At 41.9% G+C, this 16,799-nt stretch overlaps 1 protein-coding gene across 8 annotated transcripts in view; it reads right to left on the bottom strand.

Moving 5' to 3' along the window:
• PNPLA7 (patatin like phospholipase domain containing 7) overlaps positions 1-16,799 on the bottom strand; it is a 132,041-nt gene that overhangs the window by 16,944 nt on the left and 98,298 nt on the right. For all 8 annotated transcript variants that reach the window (XM_029999837.2, XM_029999839.2, XM_029999835.2 and 5 more), the window contains 4 exons: positions 16,053-16,209; positions 8,538-8,654; positions 4,009-4,078; positions 1,827-1,943 (listed from right to left, as the gene is read on the bottom strand). In XM_029999837.2, coding sequence (XP_029855697.1) covers positions 1,827-1,943; positions 4,009-4,078; positions 8,538-8,654; positions 16,053-16,209 — 461 coding nt within the window. The remainder of the gene's footprint in view (positions 1-1,826; positions 1,944-4,008; positions 4,079-8,537; positions 8,655-16,052; positions 16,210-16,799) is intronic.

The following is a 16,799-nucleotide window of genomic DNA, read 5'->3' as shown; positions in this document are numbered from 1 at the left end:
TACGTATGTACTGCTAGGGAGTATACAACCTGACATTACACCTACCATGAGTGTGTCTGAACAGCCTCAGGTATAAGCACTTGCAGCAACTCTGCCGAGAGACCACTCTCCCCTCAGGGAGGCTCCTACCATACCTGCTCCATTTTAACAGAGAGATCCCAGGGTGCACTGACCGAGCCCCTGCATAACCTCAGGGTGAGTTCCCATTGCTGAACTGCTGGTAAACATTGCTTATGGGGTATGTTTTGCCCTGGATCGGTGGGATGACCTGACTCTCTCTGAGGCCACACTGTCACCAGAAGCCATGTGAAGGCAGCAGCAAAACTATATGGCAGGGAGCAGGGGAGAGGAGGTGAGACACAGAGCTCGAGGCCATAGTTACACCATATTAGGTATAATGTGAAAGAGCACATTAAACCCACATTAATTCTACCTCGTGCAGCAGTTCTCATGAGAACAAAAAAATCTAGGGGACCTGTAGAGAGATCCTTAAAGAGAAGAGTCAGCAATGCAGGGGTCAACTCTGCAGATAGAAGGTAATAAAGGAAAGGAGCAGCACAGAAACCAGACTGGGAGTATTTCAGTCTACGAAAAGCTTTGGGATCCAAGAGAAAGATTCATATTTGGAAGTGGGAAAGAAAGGAGGCAACATTTCCTACTTCAAGGTCAGTGAAAGGACTAGCTGCAGCCTTTGGATACGGGTGAGGATTTAGGGAAGTGCCAAGGGAGGGAAGAGAAGGACAGGTACCTCACAGAATTAATTTATATTTCTTGCACATCCCCAGAGTCCAAGATAGTTGCAGTTTCCAGAATAGCTATGCGTAGGAAAACCACAGCTCTGAAGAGCCAATTTAGATGCTTAATTTAGACACTTATGTGCAGGTGGAAAAGGTGCTCTGGTTTGCAATTCATACTTTTGCTTACAGACACAAACAGAGAATGTTAGATGCAGGTTTTGGGGGTCTATTTTGTGTTACTTCCATTTCTGGTTTTTAGGCAAATACAGCCCTGATGCAAAAATATAGTCTGGGTCTGTCTGGAACATGTAAATGACTTAGGTTGCTCAGATGTGGAGTCTCTAACTTAGATTCCTTCCTCTTTATTTGTACACAATTATAGTCACAAAATGCAATGACACCACGCATCTCTCTTCTATCTTGGCTGCCCTCCTGAGCCACCCATCTTCCACTGCTTTCTGACTATGATGACAACCCTGACACAAAACACATCCCAAACACACGCAGGTGAACTCACATGCCCTGGACCCTTTTGGCTTCAGTCCTCAGAACACCCCAAACTCCACATCACTCTTTTGAACACCACATGATTCCACCTCTGCCAGGTGCTAGCAGCTAACCAAGACACCAATGCCTGTCAGCTGAACCCTTCGGGCTCTGGGTCACACCAGTGTGAACAATGAAGAGTTAATGCTGTTGCTTTCTAAGAATTATTTCGTATTCAACTGGTACTTTTTGAAAAGAAACTTGAAGATAGACTATATGTTTGCAGTTTAATTTCTGCTCTTTCATTTCAGTAAGCACTAAAATGAATTCAAAATTAGCTTGGAATTATATGTTCAGAATACGTCTATTAGGAAACACTTCCTAACAAAAAGTAGTCTTAATAAAGCCATGATAAAGCAAACACCTAGGAAGCTGAGAACAATGACTCCTGGTAATCATCACGAGATTAAAAGTGTCTGCAGTCTTTCTCCTTGTTTCTTTTTTGGGGACGAAAAAAAAAAAAAAAAAAGAGGACCAAGTTTTGCAGACTGTTTGATGGGCTGTGATCTTGGTAACTTCTTCCCAACTGATCTGTGCACCTACCTGGAAGGTTGTTGATATAGCCTCCATCCATCAAGAGATGCCCATCCTTTGGGTCACAGAGAGGAGGCATATACCCAGAGAGAGACATGCTGGCACGGACATATCTCCACAGAGAGCCTGCAGGAGTGAGAGGGAGGGAATGGCAACAGCATTAATTACTGCCACAGAGGTGGGGCAGGCTTTTGCATTGATTAAAATAATCGGGACATAGAGGCTCTCCTGTGAATACTGTTAGAAAGTTATTAAAGCAGTTTATTATTTTCTATACCGTAATCCTGGCTGGGGCGGGGGGGAAGGGGAAGGCTATTCAGACACACTACCAGGCAAAGGCCTTAGAAACCACAGTTTTAAGCCCATGCCTCATATTTATTGCCTTCAAGGAAATTTCAGCATATGCCTGACTGCGGGGATCATCTTTAGTGCTTCGTTGAGCTTACACTGCTAAGGAAAGGAAAAGGCTTCTCCTGGGGACAAAGGCAGAAAGAATAAGCAGATGGAAGTGCAGCTAAAGCCATTATGTTCTACAGAGATCCACAAAAACCAGACTTTTAGCAGGAGCTGAACATGAAAAATATATGTTGTAGAAGCCCCAAAATTCTGTTTTCCCTGCTCTGTAATAAGCAAACATCTTCACACTTGTACAACCAGTGCAAGTGCATGGTGGCGATCTTATCTCTTAGGACATTTCTGTTAATAGTGCTGTGAGGAAGAAAGTTATAATCTTTTAAGCTGTTCGAAAGTTTAATCTAGTAGAAATTGATTGGATCTGTTTCCTGTAAAACATTCTGCTTTAAGGCTCTTATTTAATGATTTCTCCCTTAACATTTGCATCAGCTGAACTGGGAAGACACTGCATTTACAAAGAGGCCAAGAGTCTTGTCTGAGAAGCGAATCTTTATATTATCAAAAATAAGTAAGACTTGCAGTGTTAGCTCACTTCTCAATAATTGACTACTTGGTGCTTCAAAGAGCAACTCTTCAGCAAACTGAGAATTTATTTTTTTCTTTTCTTTTAAAAATATATAACAGCTCTGTTTCTAATTATAACCTAAGCACTCCTACTGTTTAGCACAGGTCAATACTGGCAGATTTGGGTTTTATTATTAATAGTTTTAGTCGAGTTGGAAATTCCACCCAAGAAAAATGCTGACTTCTTGTGTTACACCCCACAGATGAAACCAAGATGGGAAATTGCAGCAGCTGGAAACTTCCCTCCTCTCCTTTCAGTGAATTCTGGAGACAACCATAACCATTCTCCAGCTGATTTCTAACCTTACATTAAACTGCCACAGGGACGAGTAGCTGGATGGAGTGAGTTTCCTGACCTCAATTGGCTTAACCTGCTGCAGAACAGGAATAAAAGCCCTCTACGAAAGGTTTTGTATCCTTTTTCTGCTTGTTTTAGCTCCCTTGGTCGTCCTTGATCAACAAAGCCCTGATGTCAGTGTAATTTAGCAGTTCTGTAACCCACGCCCTAACAGCAGGAATGGAGAGCCTTACCTGAGCCAGCTCAAAAGACAAAACATCAAAGACATGGCAGCGAAGGCTTCAGCCACCCAAGGAAATATCTGGGGCACCTGGTAGGCTTGTACCGTCTTCACTGAAGCCTGAGTCACTGCACCATTACCCCAAATAGACAAAAGCTAAAGCAAATGTCCCACAGGGCTGCCACCACGTCCTGACAGCAGAGCAGACACCTCAGATCTTTCTCCTCTGTTCAGTCAGTAAAGTACACCACAGTTTTCCACCAGAGAAATAAAGAGGACTGGACACAAGTAAGAACCCAACCCAGCCTCTGCTTCAGGCACAGGAATCTCTTTATTGGGAGAACCGCTTCATTTATGGGGAATTTGTATATTAAAACGTTTTGGTTGCATTAAGTCTGATTTATAGCTAAAACACCTGCACTTCACGAGATGTTTTAAGGAAACAGAATGGTGTCAATGGACCCATTTTCTCTCTAAACAGTAAATAGAGCACCTCATTTAATTTCTTCCCAACAGCTCTGTTCCCTGTTATCTGTGTACAACCACAGTTTGGTGCTCAGCAAATAACAGAGAAGAGAGAAACAAAATGAAAGACAAATTTAAAGGCAAGAAAAATTCCAGGAACAAGGGGTAACAATGAAGTCTCACATCATTATTTAAGACCTGGTGCTGGAGAAGGCCACCTGCACACTCACCATCCGTGTGGACCCTCATTGCAGAGGCAGTGATGTCGGTTGTGATAGTGAAGTAAGGAATCCACAGATCCTGCAACAGAGGAGGTCCCAATTTTACTAAATCTGTAACCTTGCATTTAAACTAAAACCCTTGCCCAACACAAACCAAGGCAACAACCTCTGTGTCTTAACAGAGCTGCAGACACAAATGCCTGCATCGATGGAGAAAAACCCGTCAGCCCTGTGTTTAAGTTCATAAATTTGTTTCTTATGCAAACACTTCATTCAGAACCAAGGCAGACAAAAATCCTTATTTCCTTTTTTTAATAGCAAGAAATACTTGTTCCAGAAGACTGTCCAGCATACAGAGCAGCACAGAAACCTCATCACTCAAACTAGAGTTCACCTTTCTGATATCTGTTTTTCTTTCAGATCAAGTGTGGCGGTCTGATAACTCTCATCTAAAGAGATCCCTAGGCTGTTTATTGCTGGGGGACAATGTGAAGGGAAGACTGACCTTTTATATATTCAGTTCTTACGCCGGTCGCTAGATACCTGCTGCCTCCCCTGGAGACGTGGCACTAAGCTAGAAAGACTTTGATCTCACCCAGTACAGCCATTCTTGCATTTCACCCAACTGTTTCTACTCAAGGTGGTGTTCATCCACTGCACAGAGCAAGTCTTCCATAATCATATTCACCATGGATGAGTATGCAACTCCTCAGTTCCCTCTAACCCCAACCTAAGACTAGCAGGCAGCATCTCAGTTCCTGAGACACCACAGCCTAGGACAAATTGGGAAGAACATGAGTCATGACCTCTTGACTAAATGACATTCAATTTGTGCCTCATGGTGATGAGGCTATGGGTCATTTCAGCAGGAGATGCAGAACAATGCTGCTGAGACCCAAAGCTGCCTACAGTCAAAGAGGAGAACACAAAGCTTTGCGGCATTACCGACAGGAGCAAAAGATCCTGAAAGGTAGATCTTCAAGAAGACCCCAGAAGTTGCTTGAGATACTGCAGTGTAAAATAGCAGTGAGGAGTGTGGTACATAAGAAGGAGGACGATATACAAAAAGAACAGCTGACTACGTAAGTGCTTTACAAGTTTATTCAATGGCGCTAGACCAAACCAACAAGCCTTGCTCCTGGCAGGGGAAGTTCTCATTTTTGTTTCAGCCATGTCTGTGCTCACATCGCACTAGCTGGAAAAACTGAAAGGGAAGGTGACCTCCCAACTGCATAGGAGTTTCTGGGAGATAGTTTTGGGAGGTCTCCATGGTGTCTAGTGAAAGGGTAGCCTGCAAAGGGGAAGGAGGAGGACTTGTTTGAATAAATTGAACTTATGCCCAGAGAACAACAGCTCTGTCAATCAGCAAAGCTGAATCAAGACTGAAGAGGTAAATCTGCTTTCCCATCCAGCCAGCCTCTTTGCTTGTGGGACAAGGTGTCTGGGCCTTCTTTAGCACAGGTTTGATGTCCCTTAAACTCAAGCCAAACAAGGGTTTGGACTCCAGCTATCAAGTATGAGTGAGAAGCACTCCCCCTCTGCTCAGTCTGTACTTCTAGTGTAAGTTTCTGTGCTGTTCAATATGAAATTCTGAACTGCCAAGAAGGGGTTTTTTTTTCTAGTGAGTTTAATCTCTTAAGCAGCTCTGCAAAGATGGTGGAATTGGGAAGGCTAACAAGTGCTGCACAAGTATTACAACCCATCTGGTATAAATGCCATAGGAAGGCGGATGAATAAAGTGTGACTACGAGAGTATTAGGGGTGCCTCTCCATGCTAAAGATATTCTGATGATTGCAGATCTCAGTGCGTCAACCACATTTTAAGCAAAAATAGGGGAATGGGGAAAGGAGTCTATCTGACGCTTCCTTTCATTTTCATGCAAAACACGTGCATGAAGGAAACTAAACCAAGATCCATCATGCAATAATAAAGCCTGCATTTCTCAGATATTGTTCCATTTATTTTGGAGACAGAGCATTATTCAAGTCTGAAACAGGACTTGATAACAAGTTTTTCCTGATTCCTCACACCTGAACCTCCAGCTGAGATGACTTGCAAGAGCATTTTGTGCTTCTGGCATGGGAGACAAAAATTCCAGAGCCTGGTGCTCTCCCAGAAGGATGGGTAATTTCAGAGGAAAATAAATGTATTTCTTGAGAAATATCTTTCAAGCCCCCTGTCCTGGATTTCTGCATGCTTTCCTGGAAGAACTTGCACAGGCTGATCTCTTCTCGTGGAGCGCCTTTGGCTGACATCTGTAGCAGCAATCACGGGGGTTGCTGGTAACCAGGGCTACCCCACAAACAGCACTGCTGGGAATCAGGAGACACCTACGTTACAAGGGTTGTTAGAGAGCAAGTTTAAGAGAAAATGGAAACCTCCCTTACAATGTCAGAAATAGCAGTCCAACGTAAGTGCTTCTGCTCCCTGGCTCTGATGCAGAAGAGGGATGAGGGCACACGTGATAAGTGCAGGAGTGCCACCTCACAGCCACGGGTAGTAAAAAGGAGGATCTGGCCCAGTGCTTGCTAATTTTAAGCTTTTAGAGAGACACAAGGGCCATTACCCACCCCAGGCCCTCAGGGAGGAAGTTCTCAGCTTCTGCTACAATCATTGTGGATCCTCCCAGGAAGAAGCAGTTGTGGCCAAGCATCCAAACACAGCGTATGGTTGTAAGGCTATAATTAACTCTTGCTAATATGTATTTCCAGTTGGAAATCATTGCTACCCAGCCCCCTCCAAAAAAACTTCCAACTACTGAGAAAAGATGGATATTTGCAGTTTGGATGCTTCGAAATAATGCTTTACAGAAACATTTGTTCAAGGCTTAATGCTTCTTAGCTCAGCTTCTGTTACTTTATAAGTTGCCCTCTAGACTTAGGCAGCTTTCAATTTCTGTCTGTCTAGTGGCATGACTGGTTAACCTGCACTGATAACACAAATTGCAATGAAGGAGTAACTGCCTCTTTCCTTGCAGAGCTACACAACATTTCTCTTTATCCAACGGAAGTCTTCCAACGTGAGGAAATTCTCAGGCACAGACTGAAAGACACTATGACACTCAGCATGCGCGCACAAAGATGATGCTGTTGCACGCCTCAGAACTGGATTTCTCTTGGACAAAACCTTCCTGTGAATGCAGTGTTAGAACAGATCATACAATTACAGCTGTTAAAAATCATAAGGAAGGAATCTACTACACCTTAAAGGGAAGTACAATAAATTGACTGCTGAAATCAAAAGCAGAGATAGATAGAGCAGGGGAAGCTGGGGCCACCTAATCTCAGAGGAGATTTTCTTCCATTTTGTCACTCATTCCTTCTCAAAGCTCTGCTCAGCATTATCCTACAGCCTCACGCTGCAAGGTACCATCCACAATTCACACGAAGTTAACCAAGAGAAGACAGTGCTTCGCACCACCGAGAAGGTCTCAGAGCTTTGCATAAGGCAGCTCCTCGGCTATGCCAAAGCAATTAGAGCGGAGCTGGTTTAGTCATTGGACAATCACATGTCTTCCTATCAGGCACTGCTGAAACCAAAGATAGGAGCTGGCATGCTTCAGGAAGGGATACGCATGATTAAAGAAATGAGAGTATGGCTGGTGCTGCCCAAATAACAAAACAAAAATAATTCCAGTCTGAGAAGGGACTTATAAAGGGACTCTAAAACTTGTTTGTTTCCAGCACCATCCACTCTGCACAGCAAAATGCTATTTTAAGCCATGTGATGATTAATCACTTTTATACTTACATTTAAGTAGGGAATGTTTTAGATTATTTTTAATAAATGTATTTAAAGTATACATAGTGTTCATTTGCTACATAATGTTTTATCACAAGGATTCAAAACACAGGAATAATTTGGTTAAAACTGCAAATGAGGTAAGATTGCAAGACTACCCAAACACTCTCTAAGCATGGTGATCTTGGAAGACAACCATTGATAATGTGCTTTATAAATTCCTACTGCTGAAGGACGGAGGATAGGTGGGAATCTGAATGTGGCTATCCGCTCAGGTAGACCATACAACATCTAGCAATTACAAAAAGGTCACCATATGCAGAACAGGAAACAATACACTTTGACGTTATTGCAGGTTTCAATAGGCTGTTCATAAAAACTCCCTCTAGCTTCAAAAATAAAACTTAAAAAAAGCCAAACCCATTGCTACCCTCTTCAAGACCTTCTTCTGCTATGCCCTAAGGGTCTCTTAGACCTGATTTGCAGAAAAATAATGATAAAAGTCTCAGCAGTTCTACTTCAGTAATGCAATTTTAACTTCTGCTCTCAGACGAGGGGATCCCATTGTCAAACAGAACGGAAGTAGCTACAAATAGTCTACTCCTTGTGTTTTCTAAATCCACCAAAATGAAAGAATAGCTCCTTCCTATATTCATGTGACATTACATTCACAGTTTTAACAAGTTTTCCGTCATCCCACAGCCCCATATCTCATATTACCATGGAAGAAAGCTATTTCTACTACAACAGAATACAGGGCATCATTTACCATACATAAAGTGAATAAGCAACCTACCTCTATCTGCTTATCTTTGAAAATGTTGTTGATGCTGTTGTTAAAAGCCGCTCCAGAAAACATAGAGGTTATTGGATATGTCAAGTCTAGAATAGTCTTAAACACTGAGTTCATAACCTAAGGGTGGGGGGAAAAAAAAAGGGCATTTCAAATGTAAATATATGCAAGAAACCATGTTAATCCATATTAATGTATGCATTAATGTACGCAATTCAAGAGACGACGTATTCCAGATTCTACAGCCAACACGTTGGAAGCATTGCTATTATAAGTACAAAAGTTGTCAAGGGGACAGAAATACAACTACAATCAGTAACTCCTTGTATGGTGCCATAAATTTAAAAGAAAAAGCAGCAAACTCTGTAGCCAGTTTGCAATAAGGCTATGGAAGAATGTACATTGGCATCATTTCCCTTCTACCCATAAATCAAAACATCCCTCTAAAGCAGCGTGCACGGGCATATCTATGTCTTCGTACATCTCTTCTCATTTGTGGATCACACCTTATTTTTCTTCCAGTCTTAAATCTTTTATCTGCCTCAGTGTAAACACTTACAAAACCATATATGTGATTCTCTGGGACTGCAACAAGGTTAAGTCAGTCACACGTTAGAGAGCTTTAAACACACTTTCTATGTATCAGTGTCCATGATTTCTCATTCCCAAAGTGAGTTGTGCTCTTCACCTGCTGCTTGGTAGTCAGCATTTAGATACTACTGCAGGCACTCACATAAGCTAGATAAACCAAATCACGTTAGGTTTCTTAAAGCACTATAGATACCTATTGTATTACATAACAGCAGCAGGCACTGTCAAATGTGTCTCTTCTAAACACACACATACTGTAATTAAGCTTCCATGGATTCTTTTTTTTTTTCCCCCATTTCAAGTGCATTACATTTGTGCACTAACCTACAAGATAAAATGACGAAAATACCTAAACTATATGACATAATGGCCACTGCAATTGTCCCAAACCCACACTATTGGTCTCAAATCCTAATAAATCCTAACAAAATTCAATGCCTAATATATTACATCATACTCAGTTAAAATGCCAGACCAAAAAGCCCAATTAACTCATTTGCAATTAAATAGGGTTTCACTGGATGAACTATTTCTATTTGATGAAATATCTTCTCTCTCTACGTGTTCTCTATAATTTAACAAACAACTTAACAGACAATATGGCATTGTACCCAGTCAGAGACCTATAGCATGAAACAGCCTCTAAACCTGCAGTCTATTAAAAGATCTGTGATTGACATCTGGGCTTTGCTTTCCTTTAGCAATTATTTAAAGAAGAGCAGGATTAGCCTACATTGTCATGTCCAGCTGCTTTTAAATATATATTAGGTATCTGCCCAGAGAATACATGTCCAAGTATTAAAAAAAAAAAAAAAAAAAAAAAAAAAAGAAAAAAGATCCTTAAAAACAAGTATATAAACAGGAAACATGGTAGAATGTAAAAGCTTAGCACAAAACCAATTATGAACCTGTCACCTTCACTCAGGTCTTCATTTTGGATTCTGATGGGGTGGTGACAGTGTGCCAACCTAACCATAGACATGCTACCCACAGCTTCAGAGTTATATGGAATTAGTTTTGTACTTAAAATAGGGATTTGGTCTTTGACGTTACTTAGAATGATTAAATCAGGGAGAGAGGCATTTACAAAAAGTCCTTTATTTAATACTGAAGAAAAATCTCTCCAACTCAGCACCAAACATCGGGCTATCCTTGTGGCAAGTGATCTTTAGAACGCTGAGCCTCTACATTTTCCCTGCAATTAATGCTCGCAGTAATCTCGTACATGAACAAAATACTTCTAATTAACAGTTATTTATTAATATTCTCGTTTCTCATAACTGGAAGATGCCCTTTTAGCTGACGCTGATGGCCAACAGCCTCCCTCAGCCTTCCAAGAATAGCTGCTACCACCTACCATTCTCAAGATAAATGAAGTTAAAAATCACCCTTTGGAAGGCAGCCAGAGCCTTCTGACTTCTGTTCCACTTCATACTTCTCTACTAACCAGCAGCACAAGGGCCAACACCAGCGCTTCCAAGAATGATGCAGCTTCGGTTCCCTACAGTACAGTGATGGAAGCACATCCTTAAGGCATCTCTACCAGTTCTCTTTGGAGAGAGCAGGTATTTTGCAATCCTTCATTAATTTCTCATGAACTTTCATTTCTACAGCTCTGCTGCAAGATGAGCTTTCTTTTTAAAAAGACCTTCAATCCTAAAATTATTTTTAAAAGCTACCCTGTGGTATAAGGCAACTTCAACAAGGAAGGGACAAGGTTCTTCTCACATAGCAGAAGAACAAGAGCAAATGCACATGATGATGGACAAAAAGAAACCTGAATTGTAATCTCTGGCTATTTTGTTCTTTGATGCAGAATGGTGGTAAAATGGTGTCAAAAACCAGGACAATCCCAGGATTTTTCAATGTTCCTGAGTATAAAAATAAGCAAGGGTATGGGAAAACTTATTGCAAGAACAAAAATTTAAAACAGCAGAACAGATTAAATATTTTTTAAACTACTAGAGATAGCATCCAAAATTTCTTTTAGTACCTTTTCAGTGTTTCATAGAAGTTTCAGTGAAACAAGCAAAGGAATTCACAAAGAAAAAAAATGTTAAAGACGAAATAAAAAAAATAACTTAGGCCAACAGTTTCAGATAAGAGCACTACAGGGATATATTTATCCTGAAGGCAGGAATTACAGATAGTGGAAGTTCAGATTTAAAGGTAAACTATTAAGAAATGTAAGAGTTGAAGAAAACTGAAATTAATCCACCTAAGAAACCGTAGCCATCTCAGAGTCTGGTAAAGGAGAGAAGCAAGGTAAGTAAATGTATGTTTAAAACCAGATTCAGATGTCCTGATCCTGTAACATTAACATGCATTTGCATGATCATTAGTTGACGTGATCGCTACAGGGTAGAAATAGGATGGTTTGGTGCCTTAACAGAACATTTCAAAGCAATAGGCATGTTTGGGTTTTGCATGCAACCTTTTATCTGAATCTGCCAAATTATAATCCTTGATTTAGGGTAATTTCAACACCCCAAATAATACGATTGAAATGGTAAATATGAACCATCAGGCCTTATCGCTACATAAAAATAGATTTTTCCTGTACCTCTTGATGTAACAAATTTTTAAGATTTAACAAAACCACATCCGGTATTTTTGTCTTCTGTTGTTAATAATGTCAAATACTGAATTCCATCTGAAAGGCAACGAGAGGGAACAGTTCACCTGGCTTACAAGGGAAAAGCAATCTGCCCTGGTTTAATTTTTGCAAGCAGACAAGCCTAGTGAATAAAACCTTCCAAACTGGTTGACAAAGTTTTAAAGATGCAATTAAAAAGCACCAAACCACAGCAGAATATACCTTGGCAGGCCAATGCTGTCCTCGAGCACCAGCAGGCTGGAGGACACCCAAAGCAGGTTCTCTGCTGCAGCTCATCAACCCAATTTAAGAGACAATATGTGCACATTCATTAACATGCATCTGTAATGAACCTCTTACTTATTTAGGATTCGCTTTGCACTTTAAAGCTGCTTTAGCTCGTATTACCTTTTGCTGTGCTTGAACCAGTGTCACAGTAACCAAGACTACCTTCACCTGGGGGACTGGTACCAGTTTATTTTGCTATCTCCCCTGGTCAGGAGGTATCTTTCCCATAATATCCTGCCCGCTCTTCATGCCAATCCAGTTTGGCAACATTTGCCCACTCAGCTCAGATTTTGTGTTTGTTTGCAGGGATCTGTCCTTGTAGCTGTTGTTATACAGGAAGATGTGGCATACAAACAAAATAAAATAGTGTAGGATGCAAAGTGATTTATGAAACACGGCACCTACTTATGATGCTCTCCCTCTGCCTTCCCCAGCAGAAGGACCATTTGTGGTCCCTATGGCATGGGCATCACACCCTTCCCCACTAACCCTTCTGCTGAGCCAGGCCAGGGCAGTTGCATGCTGCCACCATGCTCCTCCGCTGTGCTCCCAAGCCATCGTTAAGCTGCACCTGGTTCCACACGGGCTACGGGTGCCGGCATCACCTCGTTATGGCAGAGAACAGCTTTTTCTTCCTCAAACCAACAGATGTAATGGATCAAGAAGAATACTGGGAGCCAGTCTGACAGCAGCTTGATGTGACCCAAACTGGGGCTGATGGTTCTGCCTCCCCCGTGCCCTGGGTCAGCACGGCTGCCTTTGCAGCAGGCAGCTCAAGGAGCTGAGCTGGCCAGAAACTAGCATGACAGCAGGGGGGAACGATGAATTTTTGGCCAGATCAGCTCATTAAACCACAGCATCTCCCAATGCACAAATACTAGAGCCGCATTTGGGAGAGGCAGAACCTCATGACTGCGACCTCAGAACCTGCCCCCCCCATTTATTTTAGCTGTCATATAATCACAAACAATCACAGTCAGCAAACGACTGCAGCATCCTACCCAACAATTTTTAATTCTCATTATGGGAAGCTTTTTAGCTACACATTCCTGTAACTGTATTCCCTTCAACAGCATAATATTCCGTTCGTTGTGAAATCTTATACTTTGAAATATTTATTCTCCAATTGAAAAACCAAGGAAACCCAACAACCTGCAAACATGAAAGCTTTTGTTTGTTTGTTTTGCTGGTTAAACACAGGTAGAGAAAACACAGAGAGGCAATATATAGTAAATAGCCTGACAGGTGATTTTCATACCCCTCTGTATTTTGACAAAAGAGTCATTTATTTCTTTGCTGCTTCATTAGGTCCAGAAAACCCACCCCATTAAAGATATCCCTTCTCCTAGCCCCAAGTGTACAACTAGAGATATGCCAATCTCTAAAAATATCAAAAAGAGAAGTAACCGCATGAAAAAAACAGCATTTATTTTGATGTATTAAAAAGATAAATAAGTATCAGAGTTATCTAATCCATCACAGCGAAGACATTTCAAAAAACCCCACACGCTAAAAAAGCCAGGCTGCAAGATTTTGCACGAAGAGCACTCAGCGATAACCTTCACCAGCAAAAGCTCACAGGCTTCAGAGGAACAGAATCAGCAGCTTCTGTAGCAGGGAGTGCTCAAGCCTTTTTGCATGATGTTGGCTTAATGAAGGATGCTCCCCAGAGCATCCCTTGCACAGCAGCTGCCTCCTGCAGTGGTCCTCGCCGGCAGTGATGCTGTTCTGCAGGACAGCAGGAACAGTCCTGTAACTTCTGGACACTGGGAATTTGGGGCTTATCTGCTGGGTTGTCACCTCACTCATACTTGGTTCCTTTGGGTGGATCTCCCATGAATCCCCAACAAATCTCCCTGCTGTTACACACAGAGCTAGTGCTCAGTGAAAGGAGCCACTCTCCTTGCTCAGTCTACAGTTGCTCCAACACAATACAGGAGAAAATAACTCAGAATAGCCACTGTTAAAAAGATTTATAATCCCTCAAGCTACTTTGTACATTAGCTGTGATCTGATCCTGGAGAGAGGGTTTTCACGGTTTTCTTCAGTTTACAATGCAACCATTTTGCTGGACTGTGCTGTTAACAGTGAAAAGGGCTTCAAACAGGTCTTTTCTTTTTTCATTCTCAAACCCTTGAACAATTTCTGGTTTGGATGTGGACGTGGCAAGCTTGTCAGAACACTCATAAAAACCTCAAGAAAATCCATTCTTCATTAACAAGATGAAATGTTTGCTCTAACAGAGGTCATTAACCTCTCCTCCAGCTATTTATTTGCAGATTTCAAGGTACCGATACCTCAAACAGCCTGAGGCTGGGCCAAAACCTGCCTTTTCCTTTGTGAAACGTTTTCTGAGGTTTGCAATTTGTGTTCAAAAGTTAATCAATGGATTAAATTTCTTCATTTCATCTTTAACTATTCCTGGTAAAAGCAAGTGTGATTCCAGATTAGGCTGGCAAGCTCAAGAGCTGCCGTGCTGCAAATGAGGCTGGCTTCGATGGGAGCACAGCCCTGACAAGCCCCGAAAACAGCATTTCCAGCTCTGCATCACCCCCTGCACAGAAGAGATCTGACAAGTTAACAAATAAGAGCAGATAATCCTCTGGTCAAATGCACGGAGGAAAATTCCATCACTCCAGCCTAACCAAGAGCAAGGGAGAGCGAGCAGTGAGCCACAGATTGCTGGAGACTAGGAAAACATTGCAGGGAGGTATCACCACATGCTCACCCTGCTCAGATGCTGTCCTGTAAGCATTTGGTAGTGACCAATGTGGGAAATAAAAAGTGCAAGGTTAAAGGGATGTCTGATACGATTCAGTACAATTGTTTTTATGTCCTTAATCTCAAGTCTCCTCCACTTTTGCAATTCCAGCAAACTGCTCTGTATTATATGCAGTTTATGTTTCGGGTGCTTCCCAACCCAGCCAGGCACAGGCAGTTCTTAAACAAAAAGCGCAAAATCCGCATTCTTCTAGCAAACAGGGACAGGGAGGTGAAACAGAGCCCCATGGTCCTCTGCCCACCAGGACAGCACAAACACGCTGGGGCCTCAATATGTATTTTAATGCCCCAGACTATTTAGCTTGCCAAGGTACAGTAGATTTCGTCTCAAAGCCATGGCAGATTAGAAGACACTTGGGAAAGGTAAGCAGTATACGTGTGCCAACTACAGACTCCTATTTCTCCCTAAAACTCAAGATCTAAGCAGACCCAGAGCTTAATCTAATTTAGAAAATTACCCATGTTGCTTCCTTTTCAATAAGAAAACCAACATGAAAATGTGGTTTTCATATGAACAATGCAAAGCTGTAACTAGCAAACTTCAGAAATAACGCTAATCTTCACCTTTAGTCAATTTGAACCAGTGTAATCTGGTGCTAGTACAATTTTTCCCCAACAACTTATCAATAAATAAATTCACCCACAGAAGTCACTATTTAAAACAATGTTCCCAAACCTCGGTTTAACTATGAAAATATGGTTTTGCTTGTATTAAATATTTAAAGTTAAAAATTTCTCCTGAACCAGAGTACCACACTCTGGAGTTCTCAGGCTACACCGTGAATTACACATTTTGTATTTAGTTTAGAGAAGGATTACCTCTGTCAATCAGTTCCACTGAAAAATGACAGCATGTGAGAACGAAAGAGAGAAAATTATACAAAAGAGAAACACATTTGTTGAGAGTTGGAAAGGAAACAGATTCTAGCACATAAAAAGAGAAGATAAAACAAAGATAAACACAGGCTAACACACTTAAACAACATCACTCTACGTTTATAGCGTGACTAGAATTTGTGCAGAGCAAAGTCAAGCATTTGACTCGTGCCTCCTCACGCACCCGCATCGCCTGCCAGCGCAACAGCAAGTGGCTTTCCCAATTCACTCCCTCGCTGCTGGGCAGGGGCCCTTTTCGCTGTACAGACACCGAAGTGCAGATGGCTGCACTTTGCCTGGGTGGCTGCTTGTGCATTGCTGCCTGCTAAGGCTTGTGGTTAAGTTCTTGCACTCCATCTGAGAAGTGCAACATTTCCAATGCTTACCATGGCCCACTGCCTAGCTTTAATCCTCATCTGATTGTAGCTGCGTTCTTCGGCATACAAGGCACTCATAAAAGCACCAATAGATGTTCCTCCGATCATATCTACAGGGATGCCAGCTTCAATCAGCGCTCTGATAACTCCCACTTGGGAGCATCCCCTGTGCCAAGGAAAAAAAAAAAACAAACAAACAAAACATTATCAGACAAACAGCCATTGAAAGAGCATAAAGACATGAATGCCACCTTCTAAGGGAACTCAAGTGTGTACTAGCTGAACTGTCAATCTCTTGCTAAACAAGCATCAAAGCCAGAAAAAGATGTCATGAACGCAGAAATCTTCAAATAGACTCCCTGAAGATCCTAGGAAGCACAGACCACTCAGCTGGACTTCTGCACAAAAGACAGCAATACAAAAACAACAGCCAAGAATCAAACCAGTGGATATGGAAGGGAAAAGTCAACATAGCTGTAAGAGAGCAGTGCATCAAAAAATTCCACTAGGGTTCTTCCAAAGCAGCCAAGGACAGCTGGACTTCAGAGACCTTTCCACAAGAGTCTTTCCCAGTGATTCTTCAAAGAAACTCAGCCAGCCTGGGATCATGGGATGGGTCACCACATGGATTAATAATGACTTTGAAGATGGAAAACAAAGAGCAAGATGAGACAAACAGTGATGAGAAGGTAAGAGTTTCATTCAGCACACAGACCCAGGAGAGGGGCAGATGAGGAGGCAGCATTTGAGGATAAT

Source organism: Aquila chrysaetos, chromosome 24 (genome assembly GCF_900496995.4).
Source record: "Aquila chrysaetos chrysaetos chromosome 24, bAquChr1.4, whole genome shotgun sequence".
NCBI lineage: Eukaryota > Metazoa > Chordata > Aves > Accipitriformes > Accipitridae > Aquila > Aquila chrysaetos.
Note: the sequence above shows the minus strand (reverse complement) of the source record. Positions and strands in the feature narration are given on the sequence as shown.